The 24446-nt window shown below is 35.7% G+C and overlaps 1 protein-coding gene and 1 long non-coding RNA gene across 2 annotated transcripts; one reads left to right on the top strand and one right to left on the bottom strand.

Annotated features, from left to right (window-relative positions):
- Window positions 1-23479, top strand: LOC146436173 (uncharacterized). The gene is made up of 5 exons (XM_085061850.1): window positions 1-94; window positions 5572-5754; window positions 13514-13781; window positions 14445-14492; window positions 22861-23479. Exons 3-5 carry the CDS (start codon window positions 13550-13552, stop codon window positions 22986-22988), a joined length of 408 nt encoding a protein of 135 aa, XP_084917976.1. The 5' UTR covers window positions 1-94; window positions 5572-5754; window positions 13514-13549; the 3' UTR covers window positions 22989-23479.
- LOC146436174 (uncharacterized) lies at window positions 76-6189 on the bottom strand. The gene is made up of 3 exons (XR_014852556.1): window positions 6122-6189; window positions 2803-3000; window positions 76-1460 (listed from the first exon to the last, which is right to left on the bottom strand). It is a non-coding gene; the product is annotated as an uncharacterized LOC146436174 (long non-coding RNA).
- Window positions 23480-24446: the final 967 nt, after the last annotated feature.

Below are 24446 nucleotides of genomic sequence, written 5' to 3'. Positions count from 1 at the left end.
TTCTAAAGGAATTCCCCTCTGCATAGTATAGCCTCCATTATTCATTGGCAAGAGAGTGTTGAAGTCCCCCTCCATGATGTGTTTCACAAAACAGGTGAGATCACAGAACTTTGAATTATGATTTTAAACTTAACAGCTGTTGTAATTTTAGTTTTGGCTGTATCAGTTAGCTATATTGGTGTCTAAGATGTCGAATGTTGTTGAGTTATCTTCTGTTTCTCTGGATATCACTTGTATGGCCTTTTTTTTTTTTAATTATTTGAGTATCTAGACGTTTCAAAAGCTGTAAATGGCAATGAATCCAATCAAATTACTTTTTTTCCCTTTAAATTTGACAAGAGATCATGATGGAGACTTTTACCTGACATTCAAAAGCAAAAATCATAGTCTTATATTTGGTTCATTTTATTGATACATTTTCTGGTAGACATATTATTTTAAAGCTTTTCTGTATTCTAGAGTTTTGTTAGCTTATTGTGTCCATGTAAAATTTTGATCAGCTTTCTCTGCTAAACATTAAATATCTGACTTTGTTCCTTTGTATTTTTTTCATGTATGTGCTGATTTAAATTGTGATGTTGTTTTCAAAAATAAATGGACAACATATGAAGCTATTTTAATTTTGAATAAGACTTCAGAAGGTAGTGACTCATTTCTTCTACAATTCTCAGTATCTTTTACTGGGTGATTTATGTTCTTGCTTGCAAAATATAAGCTTCCATAAATTTTTCCTGAAGTGATTCCTTCTAAGAACTTAAATATTGTCAAAGTTATCAATACACATTGTGCTCAGTTATGTTCTGGGATAAGTAAAGCTTGTGAAAAGACAAAGAATAGTAAAATTCTATAGCTTTATTATTCATTTAACCAGACATGTGACTGAAATCTAAATTAGGAAGGCATTTTTATTGCAATAATTGTGTTTGGGTTTCTATAGATTAAGGTAGCCAGCCTTACCAGACTTGCAGAAGTAATTACCATGGTGTGGCAGGAAGAGCTGGGCCCAAAAGTGGACCTACTTTTCATACTGAGATAGACCTTTTTTCAGAACAAAGCACTTTAAAACTAATTTTCCCCATGGTTTTACTCTGTTTCTTTTTAATGCTATAATTATATTTCTTTATTTTCCTGAACCTGTTTTGTTTTGTTACATATACAAGCTTTTAAGTGGAGTTCAGAAGAATCCTTTCTATTGATGGCACTGCCTGTCTGTTTTAAAGATGTTTAAGAGCTTGCAGGAAAGAGAACTCTGAAATGGTTGAGGTTGGACTAGACCTCTGGAGGTCATCACAACTTGGCAAAAGCAGCACAAGGGTATGGATTCTGAAGCTCAGTTTTGTGAAACAGATGCAGACACTTTGGCAGCAGTGATGACGTCAGTAGTTCCTTTTCCTTGTGGTTTGCTTTTGCTCCTGGATTACAGTGAGCTGTCATGGACAAAATTTCTATGTGGGGACACTCTACAAAGAGAATCAGAGATCTAGATAAATTTCTGTTTATACATTTTTTAAAATTATTATTTTTTTAACATGGATCCATTATTTATTTTGCAGTATGAAAAAATGTTTTTTGGTGAAACTAAGCACAACTAATAAATAGGAATGAGCAGCTGTGGGTGACAACAGTAGGAATTCCTTACATGTGTATTCCTACTGGAGTTCCTCTATTTAATAAATGCAAGAATGAACTTCTCTAAAAATATTGCCTTTAAACTATTTCTATGTTTGAATTTGCTTAAAAACACAACAGAATTGTAGATGTGTTCATGCTCTTCTAAGTTCATTCATTCTGCATACTAATATTATTATTTTGATATTCATTTGATCATTTGCTTTGTAATTTATTGAAATTCACCAATCTTATACACTGTTCAGAAAAAAACAATTTAGGCAAGGCACACTGTAAATTTTGTTTTATCACACTTTTTTGCTTATTCCTTGTACTGAATAGCTGTGGGCACTGCTGTGATGTGTGTAGTGACAGCAGTTCTTAACTGCTATAGTTTATTTGTATTTTTCTGATAGCCAGAGCTGTTTGTGTGCCATTGTTCCTTGTCTTAGTCCAGAGTGGTGTGAAACTATCCATGTAACTTAGCAGGTTGTAATACTGTGTTTACCTGCCGTTCATGAACGTTTGAGCTCCATCCTTGGATGTGCTACATGTAGAAAGAAAAGCAATATAAAAAATTAAACTGGATGAGGTTCAGAAAGAGCTACAAGAAGATCATGACCTGCAACATGACATCTTTGGCTCCTCAGGCTTCAAATCTCAAGTAATTTTTTAATCTTATTTCATTATTATAAGAAAATTACTGAGAATATATTATTTGTGCACAGCAATATTGCCGAGTTTTGAGAAGAAATAATGCCATTCTTCCAAATTTGGACCTGAACACTTAAAATTCCCAATCTAAATTATCAGATTTAGTTTGGAGTCTCTAGTCTAATTTTCTGTTTATCTCCTTGAAATAGTTCTGACATGGTTTTTAAAACCCATAGGAGTCATTCAGTGCTGTTATATGCAGATGAAACTTCTCTTGACTGCGGCAGAAACTGAAGTTGCTTATGTGGGGGTTGCATTTGTCCATACAATTCCAAGCATAATCTAATCAAAATAATTAAAAACAAACAATGGAAAATACCACAAATTTAATATAAGCAATGCCAGCTGTAAGTCATCATCTTTAAATAGAGAAGATGTATTAAAAATTCATTAACTTGAATTTGTATTACAGTCAGTGCTTGTCTGAAATTCAGGAGATTTTACATGGAGAGCTGTAATTTCAGGACAACTGCTTATTACCTTGCTCTTGTCATAGGATGTATCTGTCATTCTCTAGTAGGAGTGCAGATTACAAAAGCAGTACAGACTGTGTCCTAATTTAAGTGATCCTGTCCATCCCATGTCAAGTCAGACTCTTCAGTTTTATGGTCCCCACTGCTAATAAGATCTTTACAGATAGCTTTGTTTAGACGTACCATAGGTTACTTCTTCACTTCTCTATAAGAAAAGAGGAAAAGAAAAAGGACCTTTATTCATTAGATTTTGTTGTTCTTAGGGTCCTGAAAGGTCTATTGGGTACAGAAGAGAGGCTTTTTATGGCAGGCCTTAAGTTTGTAAATGGATAATACTTTCAATTAAGTAGCTGAGAATAGTCATGGGAAAAGAATGCTTAAGTTTATGAAACAGTCAAATTGGCATTTAAGTGACCCTTTGCATGCCATTGCTTATCTGCATTGCTTAAAGATCATTTGGTTAGCAAGATTATATATTAAAACAAATAGTGTCAACAGACAATGAGTGTTTTACCTTCAATAAATACTTACTGTCAGATTATCAATGGTGCAGAAACTGCACAATTTTCCAAAAAACCTGTATTTAGTGCATTAAGTGAAGGTAATGTAGGCCACACACATAGTATTGTTTTTTCATGTCCCCTTTTCCAAAGAATGATAAATAGTCTGTTTTAGGAGAGTGTGTGCTGTAAAAACATTCACCTTTACCTGCAGCATGCCCCAAATATTTCAGTTTACATTGATAAAGGATTCGTTTAGTTCATTCAATGAAACGATGACTTCTACACAAGAGCAGCAATGGTAATGCAATTAAAATAGCATTCAAATTGGTTTTGGTTTTATTTATTTAAAGTAAATGATAAAAATTAGAGGAAAAAAATCCTAGAAATTTTAAAACTATTTTGCCAGCCATTGTTTACAGAAATCTTTCCAAATGTTGTAAGCTCAAAGTTAAATTGTTTGGCATCTTTTTTTTCTTTTAATTTAAATTGTGTGGTAATTGTATTGTAGAGAAAGTGAACTGGATTAGAGTGTCCTAAATGACTGTAAACATTTCTGAAGATTATATACTTGCCATTATTGAGTGAAAAAAACAGTGAAAGAAATATTTCTTTCTAATTTTAAATTAATGTGATCTACTTATTAAAGAATTGATCTCTGATCTCACACTCCGGAACAGTTACTTATTTCTATTCATGCTGTTAAACTGTTCAATTATTTAAAAAAAAATCCTTTGCATCATATGGGGTTCCTGTAAGCATGCCTTAAATCCTAATAAGTCTTATGTATTATGTAATTGGATTGCTTTTCAAACTGGATATTTCTGGGTTTTTTTATTTTTATTTCATTAACTTTCATATTTTATTTAATAACCCTGACACAATTTTCATTCAGGCAAAAAAGCCATTGATTTCAGTAGAGACTTCAGATTGTAAAATCTGTGAAATTGTCTTGTTTCAGTGTAAGATAGCTCGGTCCTTTTCTATATAGTAAAGTTAAATGACTTAAAAATTATTTTGAACAGTTTTAATTAAAATGGAGAGATTTATTGACAGTCTTTCCTGTGGAGTTGTCTTGTGCCTGTATATACTTAATCTCTTAATTTTTTGGTGCTAAGTCAAAGTTCTGTTAAATTACACTAATTTTCATGTTTTTCCTTACATGTGTGAGTTCTACTTTTTTGCCATCTTTTTTTTAAATGTAAGGAAATAGGAAGTATTTTAATAGCGTGAATATGTATTGCATGATAAGTCAATCTTGTGTTTTCTTTACTTCATTTCATAATTATTGCTGATTTCCCCTTTATTGCATCTGGTTATAGCATAAGGAGTAGGTCTTTACAGCAGAAAATCAAGTTGTTGAAAGTGTCATTCTCTCAGGAGAACCTCAGAAAAATAGTAAAACCTGAAAATTGTTCAGTGCAATTTCAAAATGGAATTTCAACCATTTTAATTTGGGATTTGCTACTAAAATATGAAAGCATTTATGAACTTCAATTAAAGTAGCATATATTTGGGGAGCCATTTCTGATTTTTTTTTTACATCTCAGGCATTTTTCATATACTGCTCTTCACATTGTAATTGTCTGCACATTAGACATTTATTAACTTTGTAGAGTCCATACAGTAGCCAGAGACTGTTTTTAGAATTTGATCCATGGCCTGTGGAAGTCAATAAACTTTCATCACCTTTAGCACAACCTAGATTGAAGAGTTAAATGGTAGAATTTTTTAGTTATTAACTTTTCAAAGATAGTCAAAGACTCCGTATTTCCTCTAAAATCAACAGCTGAATTGAAAACATAGGAACAAGTTCAAGTGATAGCATATCATAAAACTAATTCAAAGTTTTAAGGGTATTTACAAGGTACTCTGTCCTGGGAGACAATTTAAAGATAAATGTGTGTGTAGTGTTTTCGCACAACATTTGTTCACATACCCAATTTAAGCTGTAAAATCTGCATTACTTGGTTTAAGTTTTCAGTGCAAGAAAGGAAAGACCTTCTTAAGTTGAGAGAGGAAAATTTTGACTACTGCACTTATTTTTTGCTTTGGATTCATTGCCAGTGATTTAGCTTTTATCTGTTTTTCTTTTCCAAATGATATGATTTCTACTTCTAGAAGAAATAACCAGTCACTTTATAGGAAGTTTTTATGTTTGCAGTTTATATGCTATGGTGTGATGTATGGTGTGATGTAATACTTGGTCAAGTAAGATACTTAGGCATCTAGATAATAGATATTAAGATTATTGATTTATTTATTTTCATTTTTAGAGATCAAAATTATCCAGGCATTCATCATCTATGTACCGCTTTTCCTACTTTCATATTGCCACCTTATTTACAGCAGTTCCATCATGTTTGAGACAGAAGAGGTCATAGTATGTTATTTACCGGAGAGGACATGGACAATAAGGAGGAAGAACCTTAACTGAAGGAGCAAGTTGAAAGAAAAAGGTATGAACTTAATTTATAGGTTACTATGATTTAATTGCTTTTGTAATATAAAGGATTACAAGCTGAAACATAACTTTCGTGGTGTTTCAAGGTTTTGTAATTTTAAAGTGGCAAAGAAAAAGATTTGAAAAATTTCCTTTATTTGGTAGATATTTTTAAAAATAATTAGAAGAGGGGTACTAAAAGGCTTGTATCTTGCTTAGAATGTAAAATGTAGTGTTTTTTTTAAAAAATAAATTGCATATTGCAGATATATATTTATAATTATATGTATACATAAATAATATATATTTATTTTATATATATATATAAAAATATATAATTAAGTTATATGCCACAATTTAGGTTATAAATGTATTCTACTCACATGAGAGGTCCCATTGAAATGAGAAAAAATACCAAATGAATACAGTAGGCTTTCCGTGAACATAAAATTCTGCGATAGTAAAAGGTTTAAAGTACACATGCACCAGCCCTTTATCACAGTCTTACCTCAGTCCTGACTCTACAAACACTTAGGAACAAGCATAACTTTAACTAATTGAGTGTAGTTCTGTTGAGCTCACACATGCACACAATGAAGCCCACATGTAACTGGGAACTGGATAAACTTGCAGTCAAAAGTATTAATTGCATATATAATAGGTTGTCATGTGATAACTGCAGGATGCTTAATGAATGAGGAGCCAAAGTAGAACAACATGCATAATAGTTAATTTTTCTGAGGCTGATGTAGAATGTAAGAAGGGATCTGTCAAAAAAATCATTTTACAAAAGGTAGTGATGAAACATAAATGAATTTTGGAATAAGCCTAAACATTTTACCATGTTATTATAGAATCAATTTTTATATTTTATGGTAGTGCATTCCTAAATATTTATTTTAAATTTTTTATGTGTTTTGCATTCAATAATGTGCATATGAATGAATATGAAGCATATTCTTTTTTCATTGGTTATTACTTTTTTCTCTTTTCTGTGTTTTTTTGTTTGTATAGTAATATCAAAAAATTCAGAAATAGAGCCTTAATATTCTCAAGTGTTTCCTGATGGTTTTTAAGATTGGCAGTTTGCTACTTTTAGTTTCTGCATATCAGAAATACCAAATTATTGCTTATAAAGTCTGTAGTTACTAAAGAATGGTAGAGTGGTAAATAAGGATAAGCCTTGGTCAGTTTTACAGGGCAATTTTTGTAGCTTGTTAACTTGGGTTCTCTTGAAAAACACATGTTTTAGTGCAGCCAAATGCAAGGTCATAAGGATAAGAATAGGGAATTAGGGTCATACTTTGTGGGAGGGGAGATTGTATCCTGAAAAGCAGTAATTCTGAAAGGAGCTTTTCAGTCTTGAAAGATAAGCAACAGAAGATGTCTCTGTAATACTCTCTGAACTTTAAGTTAAACATGTTTACCTTAAAATAAAGGAGGTGAGACATTTCCAGTAATACAGAAAAGAACTTTTGGGATTAGAAATATACGGAGCTTTTCTGCTCCAGGTAAGTGCTCTAATAACTGAGATAGTCATGTCAGCACTTGTTCTCTCTCTTGGCTGCATGACTTTGGCATTCTTTTGTGCTCAACAACGCAACTTCCTGTACCCAGAATGGTCAAATAATCTAATGGTAAGTGAGTGTTGAATTCTCAGATAAGCAATGAATTCTCTTATCCTGACTCTGTGCTTCAATAATATATTATCATAAAGAGGTGGAAATCACATCTCTGCCCTCTTTCCTCTTATAAAAGAAAAGAAAATCACCTTGCTCTTTCTTGAAAGAATGGACGCATCTACCCTTAGGAGAAGGCTCCATGTTCTGGATTTGAAATGGAGGGACATATCTGCCTGGAACCCATGAAAAATCTAAGTTCTAAAGAGGGGCAGCAGATTTCCTGTTGGCTAAATCTATGATTCTTCTTCCATATGTATGTTTTTAGAGATGTTATGCAGTTAATGCACTTAACATAGTTAAGTTAATTAACCTAATGTTCCAGGGGAGCAAGCAGAAGTGTAAATTCCTGTGTGTGTTTTCTTTTTCTTGACTACCAGTTCTGTATTAAGACTTAAAAGGTCATTATGTTGTTTTTACACATGACAGAGAGAGAGACAGAGTTGGGGTGAATATGTTACCTGTATAGTATACTTTCTGGTGGGAGATGATTTGCTGAATGAAAATATAACAGATCCAGTAGTTGGGGTTTCAATCCAGGCAAATTGAGAGTAGCTATAATATTTCAATGTAAAGCAATGAAAGTAGCAGGTTCTGAAATGATCCATTATTTACAGCTTTCATATCAAGACTAGATTTCTTTCTGAGGTATAATCTGAGCTTCACCCAGCCAATTTTGAGCTTGGGACATGAATACTGCTGAAATTTTATTATCTGTATTATTTAGAAGGTCAGGTTTGCTAATAATGTCACTTCTCTCTGCTTTTAAAATATGAATTCACAAATTGCTTTCTGAAAGTTTTTAGTAATTCAATTCTTCTGATGTAGTCAAGACCATCGTAAGCATCAAGGATGGCATTATTTCAAATTACGGGATTAGGATTAGGTCTTGATGCTTCCCTTTGGTTTTTGTGAGCTCCTGCTTTTGTCAGCAGTTTGGGTAGCATATAAATATAATTCATGGCCTTTGTTACAGTGTTTGCTTTTGATTCAGCAGCATTTTCTGTCTGTTGGACAGATACATACAGAGACTATAAGGACTCAAAGATAATAAGGACACTGATCATTGTAGTAAACAGGGGTCTCAGCATATCAGTAAACCAGTCAGAAACTATTTTGCAGAACATGGTGGGAGAGGAATTAAGGAAGTTCTTGTGAGAATAAATCAATGGCTCTTGTGCCCAATCTTGGGCATTTCTCAGGTGTGAGTGGCAGTATAAGGATGGGCAAAAAGGTGTTAGGAAGGAACCCCCAAAACCTAGGAATTCAGTGCTAGAGTTAAAAATCACAAACAGACAAGATATCATTTTACTGTTCTAGAGATGACAAAAAAAAACAAAGGCTGTGAAGGCTTTAAAAGCAGAGAAGCATCTTCTATTTGAATAGTTGTTGGGTTTTTTCTATTACTTCAAAGAATGGGATAATGTTCCAAGGAAGCAACTATGATCTTTGTGGTAGCACTTTGAATGACCGTGAACACAGCTAGGTGATATTTGTCTAGTCTAAAGAAACTTATGCTGCAGCAAGGAAGATATGAAATTAGACTATTAGCTTTGTAGAAAAAGTTAGAAAAAGTTTAATTTTAGAATGTTGTGAATGATACCTGTGTTCTGAGTCTGTGCTAGCCATAGTGAATGAAGAAAGAAAATAGTGGGGAGGTCATGAAGGCTGAAAAGGCAAAGGCTCATTAGATTCTTGTCTGTCAGCCTTGCTGAGCTAAAACTGGAAGCTTCACATCCCTAAGAGAAAAATCATCTGATATTTTTGTTGGTACAGAACAGTGGTTAACCATAACATGATTGATTACCATGTAGAAGGAACCTGTATGTGGTCTTTGACTGGATATTACTAGAGGCTGAATAGAGGAAGAGAAGAAAAGAGAAGAAAAGGGAGAGGAGAGGAGAGGAGAGGAGAGGAGAGGAGAGGAGAGGAGAGGAGAGGAGAGGAGAGGAGAGGAGAGGGAGAGGAGAGGAGAGGAGAGGAGAGGAGAGGAGAGGAGAGGAGAGGAGAGGAGAGGAGAGGAGAGGAGAGGAGAGGAAGGAGAAGAAGAGAAGAGAAGAGAAGAGAAGAGAAGAGAAGAGAAGAGAAGAGAAGAGAAGAGAAGAGAAGAGAAGAGAAGAGAAGAGAAGAGAAGAGAAGAGAAGAAGAGAAAGAGAAGAGGAGAGGAGCATACAGGACAGAATCTCTCAAAATAAGCTGGAAGTTGAAGGATTTAGATGGGAGTAGAACTAGAAGAAATGAATTGTAGAATCTCTGGGAAGATGGGATTTGAAGATGAGAATGACTTGATTTTTCAAGTAGTCAGGACATTGAGGAAATGGAGGGTGAGTCTGAGATTTATAAATTAGTAGAAATTTTGGGGACGGAGGTTTTAATAAGAGAGCTACATTCCCCAGAAGGGAAGAGAACTAAAGTTTGAAAAGAAGCCCGCACTAAAATTCTTTGCTGAATTCGCTTAATCCTTGAAATCTGGAGAACTAAACTCTTTGGAGCACTGCCATCTAGTGGCAGCTGCTACAATCACCGGTTCACTTTTTTAATGCTGGTTGTCTTGCGTGAGCCTTGAAGGGCAAAGGGATCATTTACCTGACACTAATTTAGGTCCATTAAAGCTGCTCACATTTCATAACTGATCAATTCCCTGCAATTAGCTAATTCCACAAATTCAAATGATCTATGTGGGGGTATGCATGGTTTCTGTGTAGTAGATAGTACAGTTAAAATTACTTTGTTAACAGTTTAAAGAGCAAAAGATCAATTTTTTTTCTCTCATTCTGAGTTCTTCTGTGAACGAATTTAGTTTGACTGTAGCAAAGTGCAAAGACACCTACGGTTGTAGGATTTTATGGTAAGTCAGATCAAGAAAGTAATAATTTTCTTGCTTTAAAGTCTTGTCTTCCCTATGAAAAATATCCACAGGCTTAAAAATACATATAACTTTTCATTCACACCTGCAAAAAAACACCTCGCAGAGCAGAATGTATCAATTTATCAAGATTTAAACTTCCCAAGGTCAGCTACAACTCTCTCCTGAGACTGACTGTACTAAGTTTAATTAATCAGATAACAAAGGTGCCTCTTTTTGTGTTCCTGTTTAATCTTGGCATGCTCTGCAGGTGTCATTTATCTTAGAGTTAAAAAGCTATTTTTTTAGCCATGAAAACCAGTATTAAGCTAAATATATTTTTAATAAGGATATTTACGGATTGTCAAACCTGTTCCCCCCAGATATCCTACAAAAATTTTAACAGGATTGGTAGCTTCATGTTATGTTTGTTGAGATTCATTCATAGAGGCATACCTGTGTCTCCCTGAGACATTCTGATTTTACACTTTTTTACCAGCAGATGGAAACAATATTATTAGATCAGTATTATTATTTCTTGGAGCTTTCCTCCATGTTGCTTCCTTCTTCCAGAAATGAAAAGTCTGATAGTTGTTTTACATTAACTCACAGTTGATTATTTAGTATAAACTCCTTGAACTGAAAACTATTTGTGACAAAAGTGCCCTTTTTTTGCCTTATCAGCTGGGGAAGGGAGAGAAAATACAATGAAAGGCTTGCAGGTTGAAGTAAAAATAGGAAGACATCACTCACCAATTACCATCTTGGGCAAACCAGAAACGAATTGGGGAAAATGGAGTTTAACTTATTATCAATCAAATCAGAGTAGAAAAATAAGAAATAAACCAAAATATTAAACATATCCTCTCCCCACCCTTCCCTCCTCCTGGATTTACTTTTACTCTGGAATTCTCCATTTCTTCTGCCCCAGTGACAGAGAGATGTGTAGCAGGGATTGAGGTCAGTTCATTACATGTTGTCTCTGTTGCTCCCTTCTCAGGGGGAAGACTCCTCACACCTTCCCCTGCTCTAGCATGGGGTTCCCACCATGGGAGACAGTTGTCCATGAACTTCTCCAGAGGGAGTCCATCCCACAGGCTACTTTGGGTACTGCTGCAGCATGGGTCCCACATTGGGTCACAAGTCCTGCCAGCAGACCTGCTCCAGCATGGGCTCCTCTCCACAGGTCCACAGTTCCTGCCAGGAGCCTGGTAGAGCACGAGCTTCCCACAGGGTCACAGCCTCCTCTGGGCCTCCACCTGCTCTGGTGTGGGGCTCTTGCTCCAGATAGGTCACTGCTGCTCCCTGGTCCTCCATGGGCTACAGAGGCACATCCTTCCTCACCATGATCTGCACCCCAGGCTGCAGGGGAATCTCTGCTCCAGCACCTGGAGCACTTTCTCCTTCTCCTTCGTTGACTTTGGCATGTGCAATTTCTGCAGCTGTTTGTACCACTTATTCTCACTCCTCTCTTCTCTGTCTTCAGTTGCTCCTGCTGGATTTTTCTCTCCATCTTCTTAAATATGTTATCCAAGAGGTTATCCTACCATTGGTGAGAGGGTTGGCCTCAGCCAGTTGTAGGTCCATCTTGGAGCAGACTGGGATTGGCTCTGTTGAACATGGAGAAAGCTTCTTGCTGCTTCTCCCAGAAGTCACAGTGTAGCTGCCCCACTACCAAAACCTTGCCACTAAAACCCAATAAAACACCAAATGCTTAGATGTAAAGAAAAACTAGGAAAGCCAAATGCTTGTCAAAAGTTAGGATTTCAGTTCTTGTTTCTCTTTTCCTTAAGAAATAGGTGAAAACATCAATTTGAAGAAAAGCACCTTCCAGAAAGAGGTTAACAAACTAGTCCAAGACCTGCATTTTTTTTTCTGTGTAAGGACTACAATTTATGGGTTAATACTACATTTTAAGAATTCCTTTTGAACGCCCAAATGTACTTCAGAAGGCATTTTGTTTGTTAAATCAACTGGCTGGTTCTCAATTATGTTGAAATACCCTCTCCCCTCTGCCAGTTACTCAATATTCTGATCATTTAAATAAGTCTTTAAATGGAAATACATTGCAATTAGCAGAAATGAGAATATATTTATTCTCTAAGATATACCTCTGGCAGTGAAATTTTGAATAACAGAATTTAGTTCCACGAATGTACAAAGAAACTTCACTATTAATTTGGTGTTTGTAGAAAAACTACCCCAAACCTAACACCAGTAGATGTCAGTGTTGGCATATTCCAAAGTGTTGAGAAAAGTCAAGTGTACCATTTGGCATGCATTTTGAATTGCATTTTAATTTGCATACACACATGAATGTCTGAATATATGAAACTGACTGGTTTTTCTTGTTCTGATAACTCATTGATATTTTAGTTTTTACTAAGTAGTGCTTACTCTAAATCAAGGACCTTTCAGTTTCCCATGCTCTGCCAGAGTCTAATTAAAAATTATTCAAAACCGTTCAATGCTTCATTTATTTTAATGATTAGTAAGAAGTGTTGCCCCCTGTAAATTTCAGGCAGTGGACATGAAATTGGATTTTCATTTCTTTAGAAACGATGTGTTATGCCTAGTATTAAAGTGCAAGGTTAGTGAAGTGGAAATCACAAAAAGACTGAGAAGCAATGCAATTGCTATTGCAAATAATACTTGCTTAATAATTAATAACAATTAAATCCCAGAGGATAACAGTTATTCTTTCAGTTTTGATTTCATCAGGCAATTCAGGGATGGGGGCACAAAGTACAAGGGTGAATAAATCCATTCAGATATTGACTGTGTTTTCATATAATACATGTGGACTTTTAAACATCATACAGAGTCCTCCTGTCTTTTCTTCTGGTTTCTGAATATCCCTCAATTCATTTTTTGGTAAATATCACCACCAGTGGCATATATTTTTTATTTTAAAATGTAACTTTCCTACAATGATTGAGGTTATTTAATTCAAATTTTTTTTGTGACAATTTTTAGGGAAGATTGATTTTAGCACTTCATGAGCTTCAACTAACATTAAATTAATTTTTCAGATCCCTTTGTTTTGACACATATCCTGAGATATGCGGATCTTTTTTTCCCATTAAATAATAAAATCCTTTTCAACAGCGTAGTCCCCATGTCACTCTCTTTTTTTTCCCTTTGCAACTTTATATAAAATAAAATCCAATCCATTAAAACTAAGGGGATGTGATATATAAATCTTATTTCAAGTGAACATCTAAATAAATTAAGTTTCCTTTTTTTAACAGACAAGTTTGATTAAAAGATCAGTCTCAGCTCTGGAGATGAATGCTTTCAAAGATGAAACTACGTTAAATGTGTCACCTAATTTCAAAACCAGCATGAAAGAATTGAAGGATATGAAGAAATGGATAGCTGAGCCAGAGGCTGAGACAGATCAGGAAAAGCTCCCCTACCAAGCACCTACTAAATCAAGCATCTACTGTGGTCATCCCCAGACAACGCAGGCAGATGGACCAGCAGAAAAAACACCTTCTTTGACTGGACAAGAGGATGGTGAGAATGACAGTGTTCTTGTGAAATTACCTCAAAAGGCTAGGATTAAATACAGTGTTTTCTGAAGAAGAAGGAAAACAAAGAAATCAAAGAAAATAATGAAACTTGGAAAATTAGAAACTGTAATTAAGAAATTAAGTCAAGCTTAGATTCTTAAAAGGTTTCTTTAGTTAATCAGTATTGCCTTTTTAAAGAATAGATTTTAATTTCTATCTCTATTACCTAATTACAAGTACTTCTGTATTTTTTAATAAAGTATTTATCTGAAATTTAGCAATAAAAGTTTAGTTCTCCAGGAACGATACCTTTTTTAATGCAGAGAAAAAATATATACTGCTCAGTTATCTTTAGGACATTTAGTATGTACTACAATTTAAATGGAAACAGCATTGCTTCACAAGATGACACAGAAAGTTTTATTTAAGTATAAATGCATTGTTAAAATGGTCAAACTTTTTTCCTCTGAAAGATGAGGGGGAAAGTAACGCTCTTGCTAATTTTTTGATATTGCTTAAATACTAATGTTCTAAGTGTGACTTGCAAAAAACCCCAAGTCTTGTCTGGTTTTGTATACAGTTGCAAGTGTATGTATTGTACGTGGATGCTCAGGCCTCATTCTTCAGGCCAGTTTTTCATTCAGCTTCTCATTTTTTCTGCTTTCAGGCACTTTTCGGCAGATGTATTCTTATGAAAATCAAAGATACTTAAATGGTAAGATATGGTGGTACGGTGAGTTGTGACTAAGCAAGGAGATGTTTTTCCAAGGTCTTGTTTTAGACAGGAGTACTGTATGTTTCTTGCAGTCTACAGCTTTCTTATAAGCTTTGCTAAGCCAAGGGGATTTCATGCTTGTATTATTTTGTATGTCATTCTTGCATGGCTCTTCTGTACTTTCAATTTAATTTCCCTCTTTTTCCCAGTAGGATCCTTGTGCATAAAACATTATAAATATTAGGTACATAGTATTCTAAATATATATATGTGTAAAATGTTTTCTCTCTATTCCCTTCTGGTATCACTTCTGTATTAGAAAGGTTAGTATTGTTTGTGATAAAGACTGTTTCTGTTAAAGATTTCTGTTTCTTTCACTTAGACATCTCAAAGCAGACGTTGATATTGAACATATCTGAAGGTTCTCATATTGGAATTTTTCCAGATTAACTTTTTGGAAATATCCTTGTAAATTCAAGAGATTTTTTTCCACCTCTAGGTGGTGCTGCTTCTGTTTATAGTCTCATGGCCTCTTCCTACTATCAAGGGGATTTTTCTTTGATATATTCATTTGTCTAGGATTTATCATCATTTAGCCAAGTTGATAATTGTCCACTCTGGCATATTATCCTGTCTTAGGTTTAGCGTTTTCCTTGTAAATCGAAGTTAGAAGCTTTTGGAGGGAATAAGCAGGCAACTGCTAGTAAGTTCTGAATGTTCTGGGGACATGAGTCAGTAAAAAAAAATTATTCTTGCAGCTTCAGTAATGTTTTTTGTTAAATGGCTGATAAGTTAAAGTATTATCATTAACAAGAGAACTAACAATAGATTTGTGAATGTTTTTTGACTGGCAGATTGCAATTTGATATTGTTAATATGTCTGAGAACCCTCAGATAATTATAATATATTTTTCATTAGGTCTCTGTCTCTAGGGAAGCTTTCTGTTAATGAAAAATTAAATGTCAAGGTGTTTTCAGCAACAAAAAATTATCAGAACCCCAACAACCCTTGTTTGTTAGTTTCTGAAAAGTTTGCAAAAGTGAGGGGACGTAATTCCAAACAGTGGAATATGGAGCTGCTGGGTTGGTGAAACTTTCCCCTGTAGTGGGGCTACTTCTAAGGAGAAAGATACTGAATTACTAAAAGGAACTGAGATCATGGACTTTGAAGAAGCAAATATAAAAGTAGAACTAGTTGATTCAATGCACCCTGTTCTTCAAAGTACATAAAATAGTAGTGAAAATTTAGAAAAAAGGACTAAGAAGACTGTCTGAGTTAACAGAAAAGGAAGAGCATCCCTCAGCTCTTCAGTATTGCAGGCATGGAGCAATACAAAGAAAGTTAGGCAAGTTAAGGTCAGCTATGGAAAACCTGGGAGAAATTTAATGCCAAGTTTTACTTTCATCAAACAGTATTTTATAAAAAATTAAATATCTAAGGTCTTCAGCAGGTGAAGAACTAGAAGTGGGAGAGCTGATAACAAGCTGGATGCTGCTACCTTTTACCTTTGTATGACAGCATGATCCAAGTTTGCTCCCACAAGAATGAAGATGCTCTTAATAAAAGGTCCTTATTCACCCTGGTGGTTTCCAAGCACCATCATATTTATCCGGAGACCCTTGCTCAGGGTACAATGCTTCTGAATGGAACTGGAGATAGGATGAACAGAAAGGACAGAAGAGGTTTTTGTTTCAAATTGTGCTGCTGGTAAAGCTGAAAAACATATTTTCTTTTTATGCAAAAGCATAGCAAGCAAGTAAATTGAAAAGTCAGGTATTTCCTGTTTATAATTACACTTATTTGATGCTGCAATTTTATATAATACTACCAGTGTTTTTCTAGTGTTTTTCTACATGTGTTTATTTTTAACAGTTTTAAATTCCCTTTCTGGTGCTAGGAATCTGCCATTACTTCTTCCCAAGGCCCTGCACACCTAGAAAGAAATTACCAAAACAGAATAAAAACATTACTGAAACAACAGAAATGAATATTCTTAAAGTCTATAATTTGAATGTGGAAGCTTTAAAAGTAATTCCGCAAGCAATGGTTTAGTTGTCAGTTCTTGTGAAACCTCGGAAGAGAAGTCTTGTGTTGTACTTCAATATGGTATTTTCATTAACACCTAAATTACACACAGCAAGAGAAAACCAGGTTGGGACCCCGAAGTACATTGCCTTGTATATAACATCTTACAGTCAAAGGTTAAACATCTCACCTCTTAAAACAGCATTTGGTGTTTGGAGGAGTCCTCAGCAGGTGCTTTGGGGTTCATGGCCCTCGTACTGGAGTGCTTGATAGTGCAAGATTGAACCGGATTTTTTATGTTGCTATCGCTCTTTGCACTTTTAAATAATGCAAATAGCATTTCTTATGTTAAAATGCAGCACTCAGTTCACTGGAATACTTGGAAATGTGCAGAGAGAGGAAACAGAGAAGTACAAAGTGAGCTTGGCTTCACATTGTGGTTTCTGGATTTCTTTCACCTGACCGTTTCAAGCCACAGCAAATTCTAAGGAGGTTCACAGTGTGTCCTGCAGTCAGATCCAGCCTTCAGATTTTACCCAGTTTTCTGCTTTCCATACAGCCAAGCTGGTGAGGGAGCTAGAGGTGCCTGGGAGGGTGGGAGGAGACACAGCCAGGACAGGTGATCCAAACTGACCAAAGGGATATTCCAGACCATGTGACATCATGCTCTGTGTATAAAATGGGGGGGAAAGTAATAAAGGGGGGCTGTTCAGAGTGATGGAGTTTGTCTTCCCCAGTAATTGTTCTGTGTGATGGGGCGTGCTCTCCTGGAGATGGCTGAATACCTGCCTGCCATGGGAAGTAGTGAATCAATTCCTTGCTTCATTTTGCTTGCTCGCGTGGCTTTTGTTTTTGCTATTAAACTGTTTTTATCTTAAACCATATGTTTTCCAAGTTTTACCCTTCCAGTTGTCTCTCCAATCCTGCTGGTGGGTGAGTGACTGAGGGGCTGTGTGGGGTGTGACTTCTGGCTTGGTTAAATGACGACATTACTATAAATCTATTTAGAATGACAGTTTTTCTTGAAATTGAAATAGAATATCTTACCATAGGTGATCCATTTCCTAGTAATTTGAAATACAGATTTCTAGTAATAGCTTTTAGAAGTATTAATTTTGCCACACTGCTCTAAATAAAGATCTGTTACGCTGTAAGACACAATAGGGAGAAATCCTTTGTGACCATGACAGAATTCAAGAATCAGAAGAGTTACATCATGTCTGATCAGACCATTGTAACTATGTGTTTCTGTGAAGAGTTTCACTGTTTGTAGATTTTCTTTTTTTGCCTTTAATATTGACTGTTACATTACTAAAGCTAAGTTTGTGAAGACCAGGGTGACTGAATATTTATTTACTGGGTTTTTTTGCCACATATGGTCCTTTTTTCTTATGTATTTACCTTACTTGTTTTTGTGGAATCATCTCAAGTGGATCAAGTGTAATGTACAAAGTATAAGTATATGTGTATTTGTATTTTCATGCATGGTGATCATGTTGATGAAATTGGGGAATGATTTATGTAGTTTTCTGTATGCGCACAAAGTTGAAGTTTGCTTCCAGATTGTGTTGGTGGTATTTTTGTTCCTTTTCTCCTGCTCCACATACCTCTTTCAGTGCTCTTTTTTATTATTGAAGAATTGTTTATTGATGAAGTTGCTAAATTATGCATGACTCTATGGCCTTTTTCTTTCTTTGACCTCCTTATGAATTACCTGCTGATGGGTTGTGAGATAGTGGTATCCTCATCATGTATAGTGCATCATCAAACTTAAATCAGAATGAAGAGTGGTCTAACCTTTCCCTTGGATCCTTTTCTTTTAATATTCACTGTAGATTTTCTTTCGTTTAATCTCTTTTGAGTGCTTTACAGAAATAGGTACTTAAAAGACTTTTATCTTCACATTTAAAAACTGAAGCCAGATGCAGTAAGTTATGACTCACTATAAATAAAGTGACAACTTAAATAAATGTACAATGCTAATCTCTCTTCTGCTTGTAATTTTTAAATGATGGATATCATTAAATTATATTATATTATATTTCAAGATATATTATTTTTTAATCCCTCAAACCTGAATATTTATTATTTCTATGGTTAGCTCTGTGGAGTTAAATTTTTAGATCTTTCATCTACCACATAATGCTTAGGAAATGGCTGGTGTCCTGTTGTCTTTCCAATCTCAGCATTTATCATTGCTCTCATTCACAATTCAGAGACCATGTTAGATTTTTTCAAAGAAGATGGGAAGTGGATGGAGGATTTATTTGCTCAATATACCATGAAAATTTCAAGTTGCCTGATCAAAACTAACTTTTTGAAAGTTATCCTTTGCATTTTGAAAGAATCCTTTGCATTCTTTGAAAAGGATTATCACTTCCTTCTCTTTTCCTTCAAAATTTTCTTCTAAATTTCTTTTCTGACCTTCCAGAAATTTTATATTTTATGAACGTTTGCAAAAGTAGTCTGAAACATTTTGTCATTAGTGGCTCTAAAAAATCCCACTAGTAAATTACAACTGCATTTTGCACTTGAACCTTTCTATTAGTAGGGACTACAGTAGGTTTGTGGCATTCTGAAATTTGTCCAGCTCATGATGTGTCAGGTGTTAAACTCTGAGGTTACTTCCATTGCTACCAATAGGTTCAATAAAATTTCATACTGGGGATTATCAAAGTTGTCTTACTTCTCAAATGCAGTTTAAGGGTAGCTCTTGTCCCTTGCTATGTGGTGGTATTAATTCTTTATGGATTTAAAATATGATAATCTGCAGTCTATTTTTTATGCATTTATTTCCTTTCATTGTCTTTTTCTTGAAAATCCTTTTGATAGACTCTAGTTAAATATATCCAGTTACTAAGGAATCTCAGAGGTATGCAGGTTTTTCCTCCCTCTTTAAAATACTGCATGCATAGCTGGAAAACAGACACACTGGCTGACTCATAGAGGATGCAGTAGATGATGTGCTACCAAAGAAAAAGGACCAAGGAAGATATTTTCATTTGAGAAATCTCCCTAGAAGGTAATAGGAAGTTATGAAGAATCTCTCACAGAATAGTAAGTCACATATATGCACCTATCAACCGACTGTTAAAGCATTTTCCTTCTATAATTTATAACTTTGACTTTTTGGATGTGATGCACCACCAAAAAGATGATGAAGCACATCTTTTAAGTCCATTGAAAAGCAAAGTAAAGTGGTACTTTTTGAAACAAAGTGGGAAACTATTTTATGTTTAGAAAAATTTTTATGGGTTTTGCAGCTGTTTTGCATCAGCCCTTCACCTATAGGTATTGATCAGGCCTTAAGTTTTATAAAATTTTTATATAAATCTAATTTACTTACCTCTCAAGTCAGAAAACATTTGCATAGCAGTAGTATATCTCTAGTTTAATGATGTAGCCGAAGACAAAATGTGACAAGTTGTGGCAGTGAGATGGATAGCCTGTGAGAGAAAAGTGAAGGACTCAGCACTATTTCAAAAGTTATAAATGACAGATGTAATAGATTTTCCCGTGCCTTCAAGATATCCTCCTTTGTAAAATAAGTAGATAAGAACTTTTTTTTAAAAAAATAGCTCTTAAAAAATATTTATCCTCACTTTGGAGTTAGCATGAGCAATATAGCTGGCTGTAGCTTACAGAGACAAATAATACAAAAAAATGACACTAAACTGACAAATTGAAAATTTCAATGACAGTAAATAGAACAAAATTAAATGAAAACGTTCTGTTCTCAGCTGAACTCTAGTGTCAGTCATTCTTCTAAGTTTCAGATAGTTTGAGTGTATGGATGAGGTGTTTTTAATTGAGAAGCAGGGCCTTGGGACAAGATACCTGGCAGAAAATAGAAGTCCTTTCAACTGGCCATAAATAGTAGACATGAAGTCAATTCCGAAATTAAATTTGAACCTCAACCTGAAGACTGTATGTGTGCCAGATCAGGTTTAAAAGATTGCTGTACAAGATGGCCATAGCAATGAAAGTGAAAAATGTGAGAAAGTGAACCAAACTCTGAACTGCCTATAGTAGAACACAAGCTTGGCAATAAAGATGTTACTCTTTAGGAGGAAATGGAGGAGTTTTAAAAGATAATGTGGGAAAACTCTATATAAAAATGTAATGAATTCAAGTGCTCTATCATTGCATCTAAGCCTGTAGTGTTCTCAGTTTACATTATGGCTGCTGCTATGGGATTTTCACTAGGCAGTAGTTTTACAGTAGACTAATCAGGTTTTAGTGTTCCCTTTCTAGGAGTGCCTATGAAAGTGAATTTTCTTAGCGAGCGGCTAAAGGAATGAGTCAAAATTAGTGTTCAGTATTAATAATATATTGTTTCCCTAAGAAATGCATTTCAGAAGTGTATTTTCTTTTGAAGACTGTGCCAAATGATAAGAGATTTGTCATTTTCAACAAATTAAACAGATGTAATACACCCTAGCAGAAGGGAATAAGAAGAGTGTGGGTAATATGCTTACTAATTTTGATGATAAATATTCAAATTTTTTCCCACTATTTATGCATATGCTACAACTCTACTCCACTTTTAACAGTACGGCATTTTATAAGGCTAAGACAAAATCAGGTTCTAGTTCAACCTCAAACCTGTCTGAACTTTGTATGCGCACACTGTGAGAGGTAGGATGCAGGCCTGGTATAATGCCCCACACAGTGCTGTACAGACCCAGCTGGGTGAAGGCTGCCTTTGGCTCCACGTATGTTTTGTGCCACAGGACTCTGGGGTGGTCTGTTTGTAGCACTGTCTGTGCACCATTGCCACAAGAGCAGATGGAGCACCAGGTGGGCAAGGCTGGTATGGTGAGTCCTTTGGTGAGCCATGGAATACCTGAGTCATCTAGTGTGCTTAGGTGAGAGCATCACAAACACTTATAACATAACTGTACATATACATGAACATGTGCAGAAGCACATCCCCATGTATATACACATGCAAGAATATTTGTATTAAGTGGCATAAGCCCTGAATAATGGCTCCTTTCCTGTCCAGTTTTTTTTCCTCTCTTGGTTTTGAGGTACTTTCCTACAAAATGAGGCATTCAGTAAAAGAAGGCAAACTGTGAAGAGCCTTTCAACTGTTCCCAGCAGCTATATTTTACAGCATGTTTCTTTTCATTCACTCCACTCTGTCAGTAAATTCTTGTGGTTGAAAAAGGAAAAATGTTTACCATTGCTATCTGTTGGAGTTCAAGCAGAAAATCTAAAAAGTGACCACACCTTGCTTCATGACCAGTTCTCTCTCTCTGGCCTTGTCTGACCCATTGCCAAAATGGATATGATGCTTTGTTTGCAAAGAGTGAAAAAGGTAAAGTGCTTTCACTCTGAGCTAAAAACCACAAGGCTCAAGCTGAGAGCAGCAAGCAGGGGCTGTGACCTTCTGGAGCAAGTCTTTGTCAGCACTAATAAAAGGGGAGGAGGCATCAGGCATTTTCAGAGCTACAAGTGTGGCTTTGCTGCTGGGAGACACTTAACTAAATTGCAGTCTCTATTCTATTTTTTTTTTCTTGTGGCTAGATACATATGTGGATAAAATAGTTATTAGCATCCTGATTCAGAATTCACTAAATTCAGTGAAAGGACTTCAACTAAGTTTTGAGTCAAAGCTAGACGAGACAGAAGAAGAACAAAATACTCACTCCCTTGCCATTGCTTTTTCCAATGCTTATGAAAACTAGAGTGGTGTGACAGAGCTGTTATTGAAAAAGACAGTGTTATTTGTCAGCTTTTTCTAACCTGTTTCATAGTGAGGCTGTATAGAAAAGAACCTTTTTACAGTTCCAAAACTCTAAATTTATAATATGAAAACAGCTTTGCAAGGGAATGCTTTTATCAAATAGTTAAGGCAACTTCATGTAGTTATCTTTTAAATGTACTGTTTGCTAAGGCTATTCTTATGGGGAGATAATATGAAACATAAAAATTCACAGAAGTTTATATGCTGTTCTAAAGACAGTGACTTCCCCAAATAGACATGTGTGGTGTAGATGAGCTCTCCTACAGAGGTTCTTCTCTGTTACAGCAGGTTGTTGCCTCTACTACTTCTTAAACAGATATGTCTGGTATAAAGGGAGGACAACCACATCTCAAGTGCATGGTAGAGAAGAGTTCTGCTCCTCTCAGTTGTCCCTGTTCCCCAGAAATGTCAGGTAGCTATGAATGTTGGAGAGATCCTTTAAGCTCTATGGAGAGGGAAGGAACCTTTCCCAGCAGAGACAGTCCTGCTTGCAGGGGTTCCACAAACTCTGTCCCAGCTCCAAGAGGAGTGCTTGCTGAGCATGGGCAAGGCTGGGAGGGGATCATGTCTTTTCCTTCTTTCTCTTGCAGGAAGCCAGCTTGGGAGGAGCTGGCCGCAATGCCGACTGTTACCTGTACCAGGGAGACAGGTAGCAGCAGGAAGAGGAGAGGTAAGTAAGTCTCCAAAGGAGCAATTCCCACAGCCTTGGTGGAGGTGAATGCCTGGGCAGCGTCCGCTCAGGTCACTAGTCCTGGTCTTCGTATTTCCTGCTCAGCATCAGGTCTGAGTTGAGGACTGCTGCAGCTCAGCACTCTCGACCCATGCATGGTCTCAACCATCAGCAGGGTTCAGCTTCTATGGATTTGTGCTGGTTCCATCTCACTGCTGTGATGGGTTCCTGGGCTTTTCTGTCTTCCTATATGTATCCAATGGCCTGTACCAGTAAAGTGCTACTGGGGAGGGAACCTGCCCATTTCTCCTTGCAGAAGCAGGCTTTGAGGAAGGTGATGGGTTTGATTTTAGTAGGTGGGACTTGTGGGAGGTGAGCCTGAGCCTTGGGAGGGAAATCCTACTGTTTTCATAGAAGCATCTACTGAGAATGTGTGGAGACGTTTTGATGGGTCTCTGGCCAGCTTGGTGTCCACACAGTTACCAACTATTAATTTTGTGATTTAATAAGAAATTCATAGACAAGTTTTAAATAGCCAGTTGTCTAGGAAAATTAATAATTATTTAACTTCAGGCTTTCCAAATAGTACTTTAATTCTACTTAGAGTTATTCAGAAGCTATGAAGTAAAGAAAGAAAACCTACATAATTAAAGACTAGCTTTTTGGTAACTATACTGTGTATCAACCAGGATAAATGCATTAAGGTAGTCTCAATAGGGACATAATCAGTACAAGAACAATTAGCCTTGTTTTCTAGTAATAGAATTATCTAATATTCCATTCTTTTCTCCTAGTTGTTTTCATGAGCTTGCAGGGATAAGATACATTTTATTTTCCAGCAATATTAAAAACTTGCCAATTTGCCTAATGTCATTAAATATTACAGTGCTATACTTAACAGGAATAATAATAATACACTTACAGTGTATTTATTTCTGTATCAAGGGACACTGCAAATAGTCTGTTAGACTTTACAATGTAAATGTGAAACTTCTTCCACATATATTTTAAAAGAGTGGTAAATGGGACACAGATATAAGAAAAGGACATGAGATAGAGGATTGTTATTGCTATTATAAATTGTTACTATAAATCCAAGCAATGTGGGTGTGACTGTGCTGTATTTATGTGATCATGTAAGTATCTTCTGAAGGCCTACAAGGTCTGCAAATTTTGATGCAGCTGCTGTGTCAAGATAAGGCTGGAAGTGGTTGCAGCAAGTCATAGATGAGTCTGTGATCTGCAGCACCGCTGACAATCTAAGTGACACCGTGCCACTTGCTTGACACTTGTGGTATTGATGGTTTTTAATGCCTAAGTTATACCTTGCCATCTTTGTTTGACAAATTGAAAATGCTGTTTTTCCTGTCTTGCTGCCATTTTCTGGGATGTGGGAGTGTGAGTATCTACAGTGGTGAGCCATACCCATGAAGTTGCATTCATAAAGGAGCTGTGGTTAGGCACTATTGCAGCACTTGAAATCCTCAGTCCTTTGTACTTCTCTGT

This window comes from Lichenostomus cassidix, chromosome 5 (genome assembly GCF_008360975.1).
Source record: "Lichenostomus cassidix isolate B80296 chromosome 5, HeHo_3.0, whole genome shotgun sequence".
NCBI classification, from domain to species: Eukaryota; Metazoa; Chordata; class Aves; order Passeriformes; family Meliphagidae; genus Lichenostomus; species Lichenostomus cassidix.
This window is presented reverse-complemented; position numbering and strand designations above follow the sequence as displayed.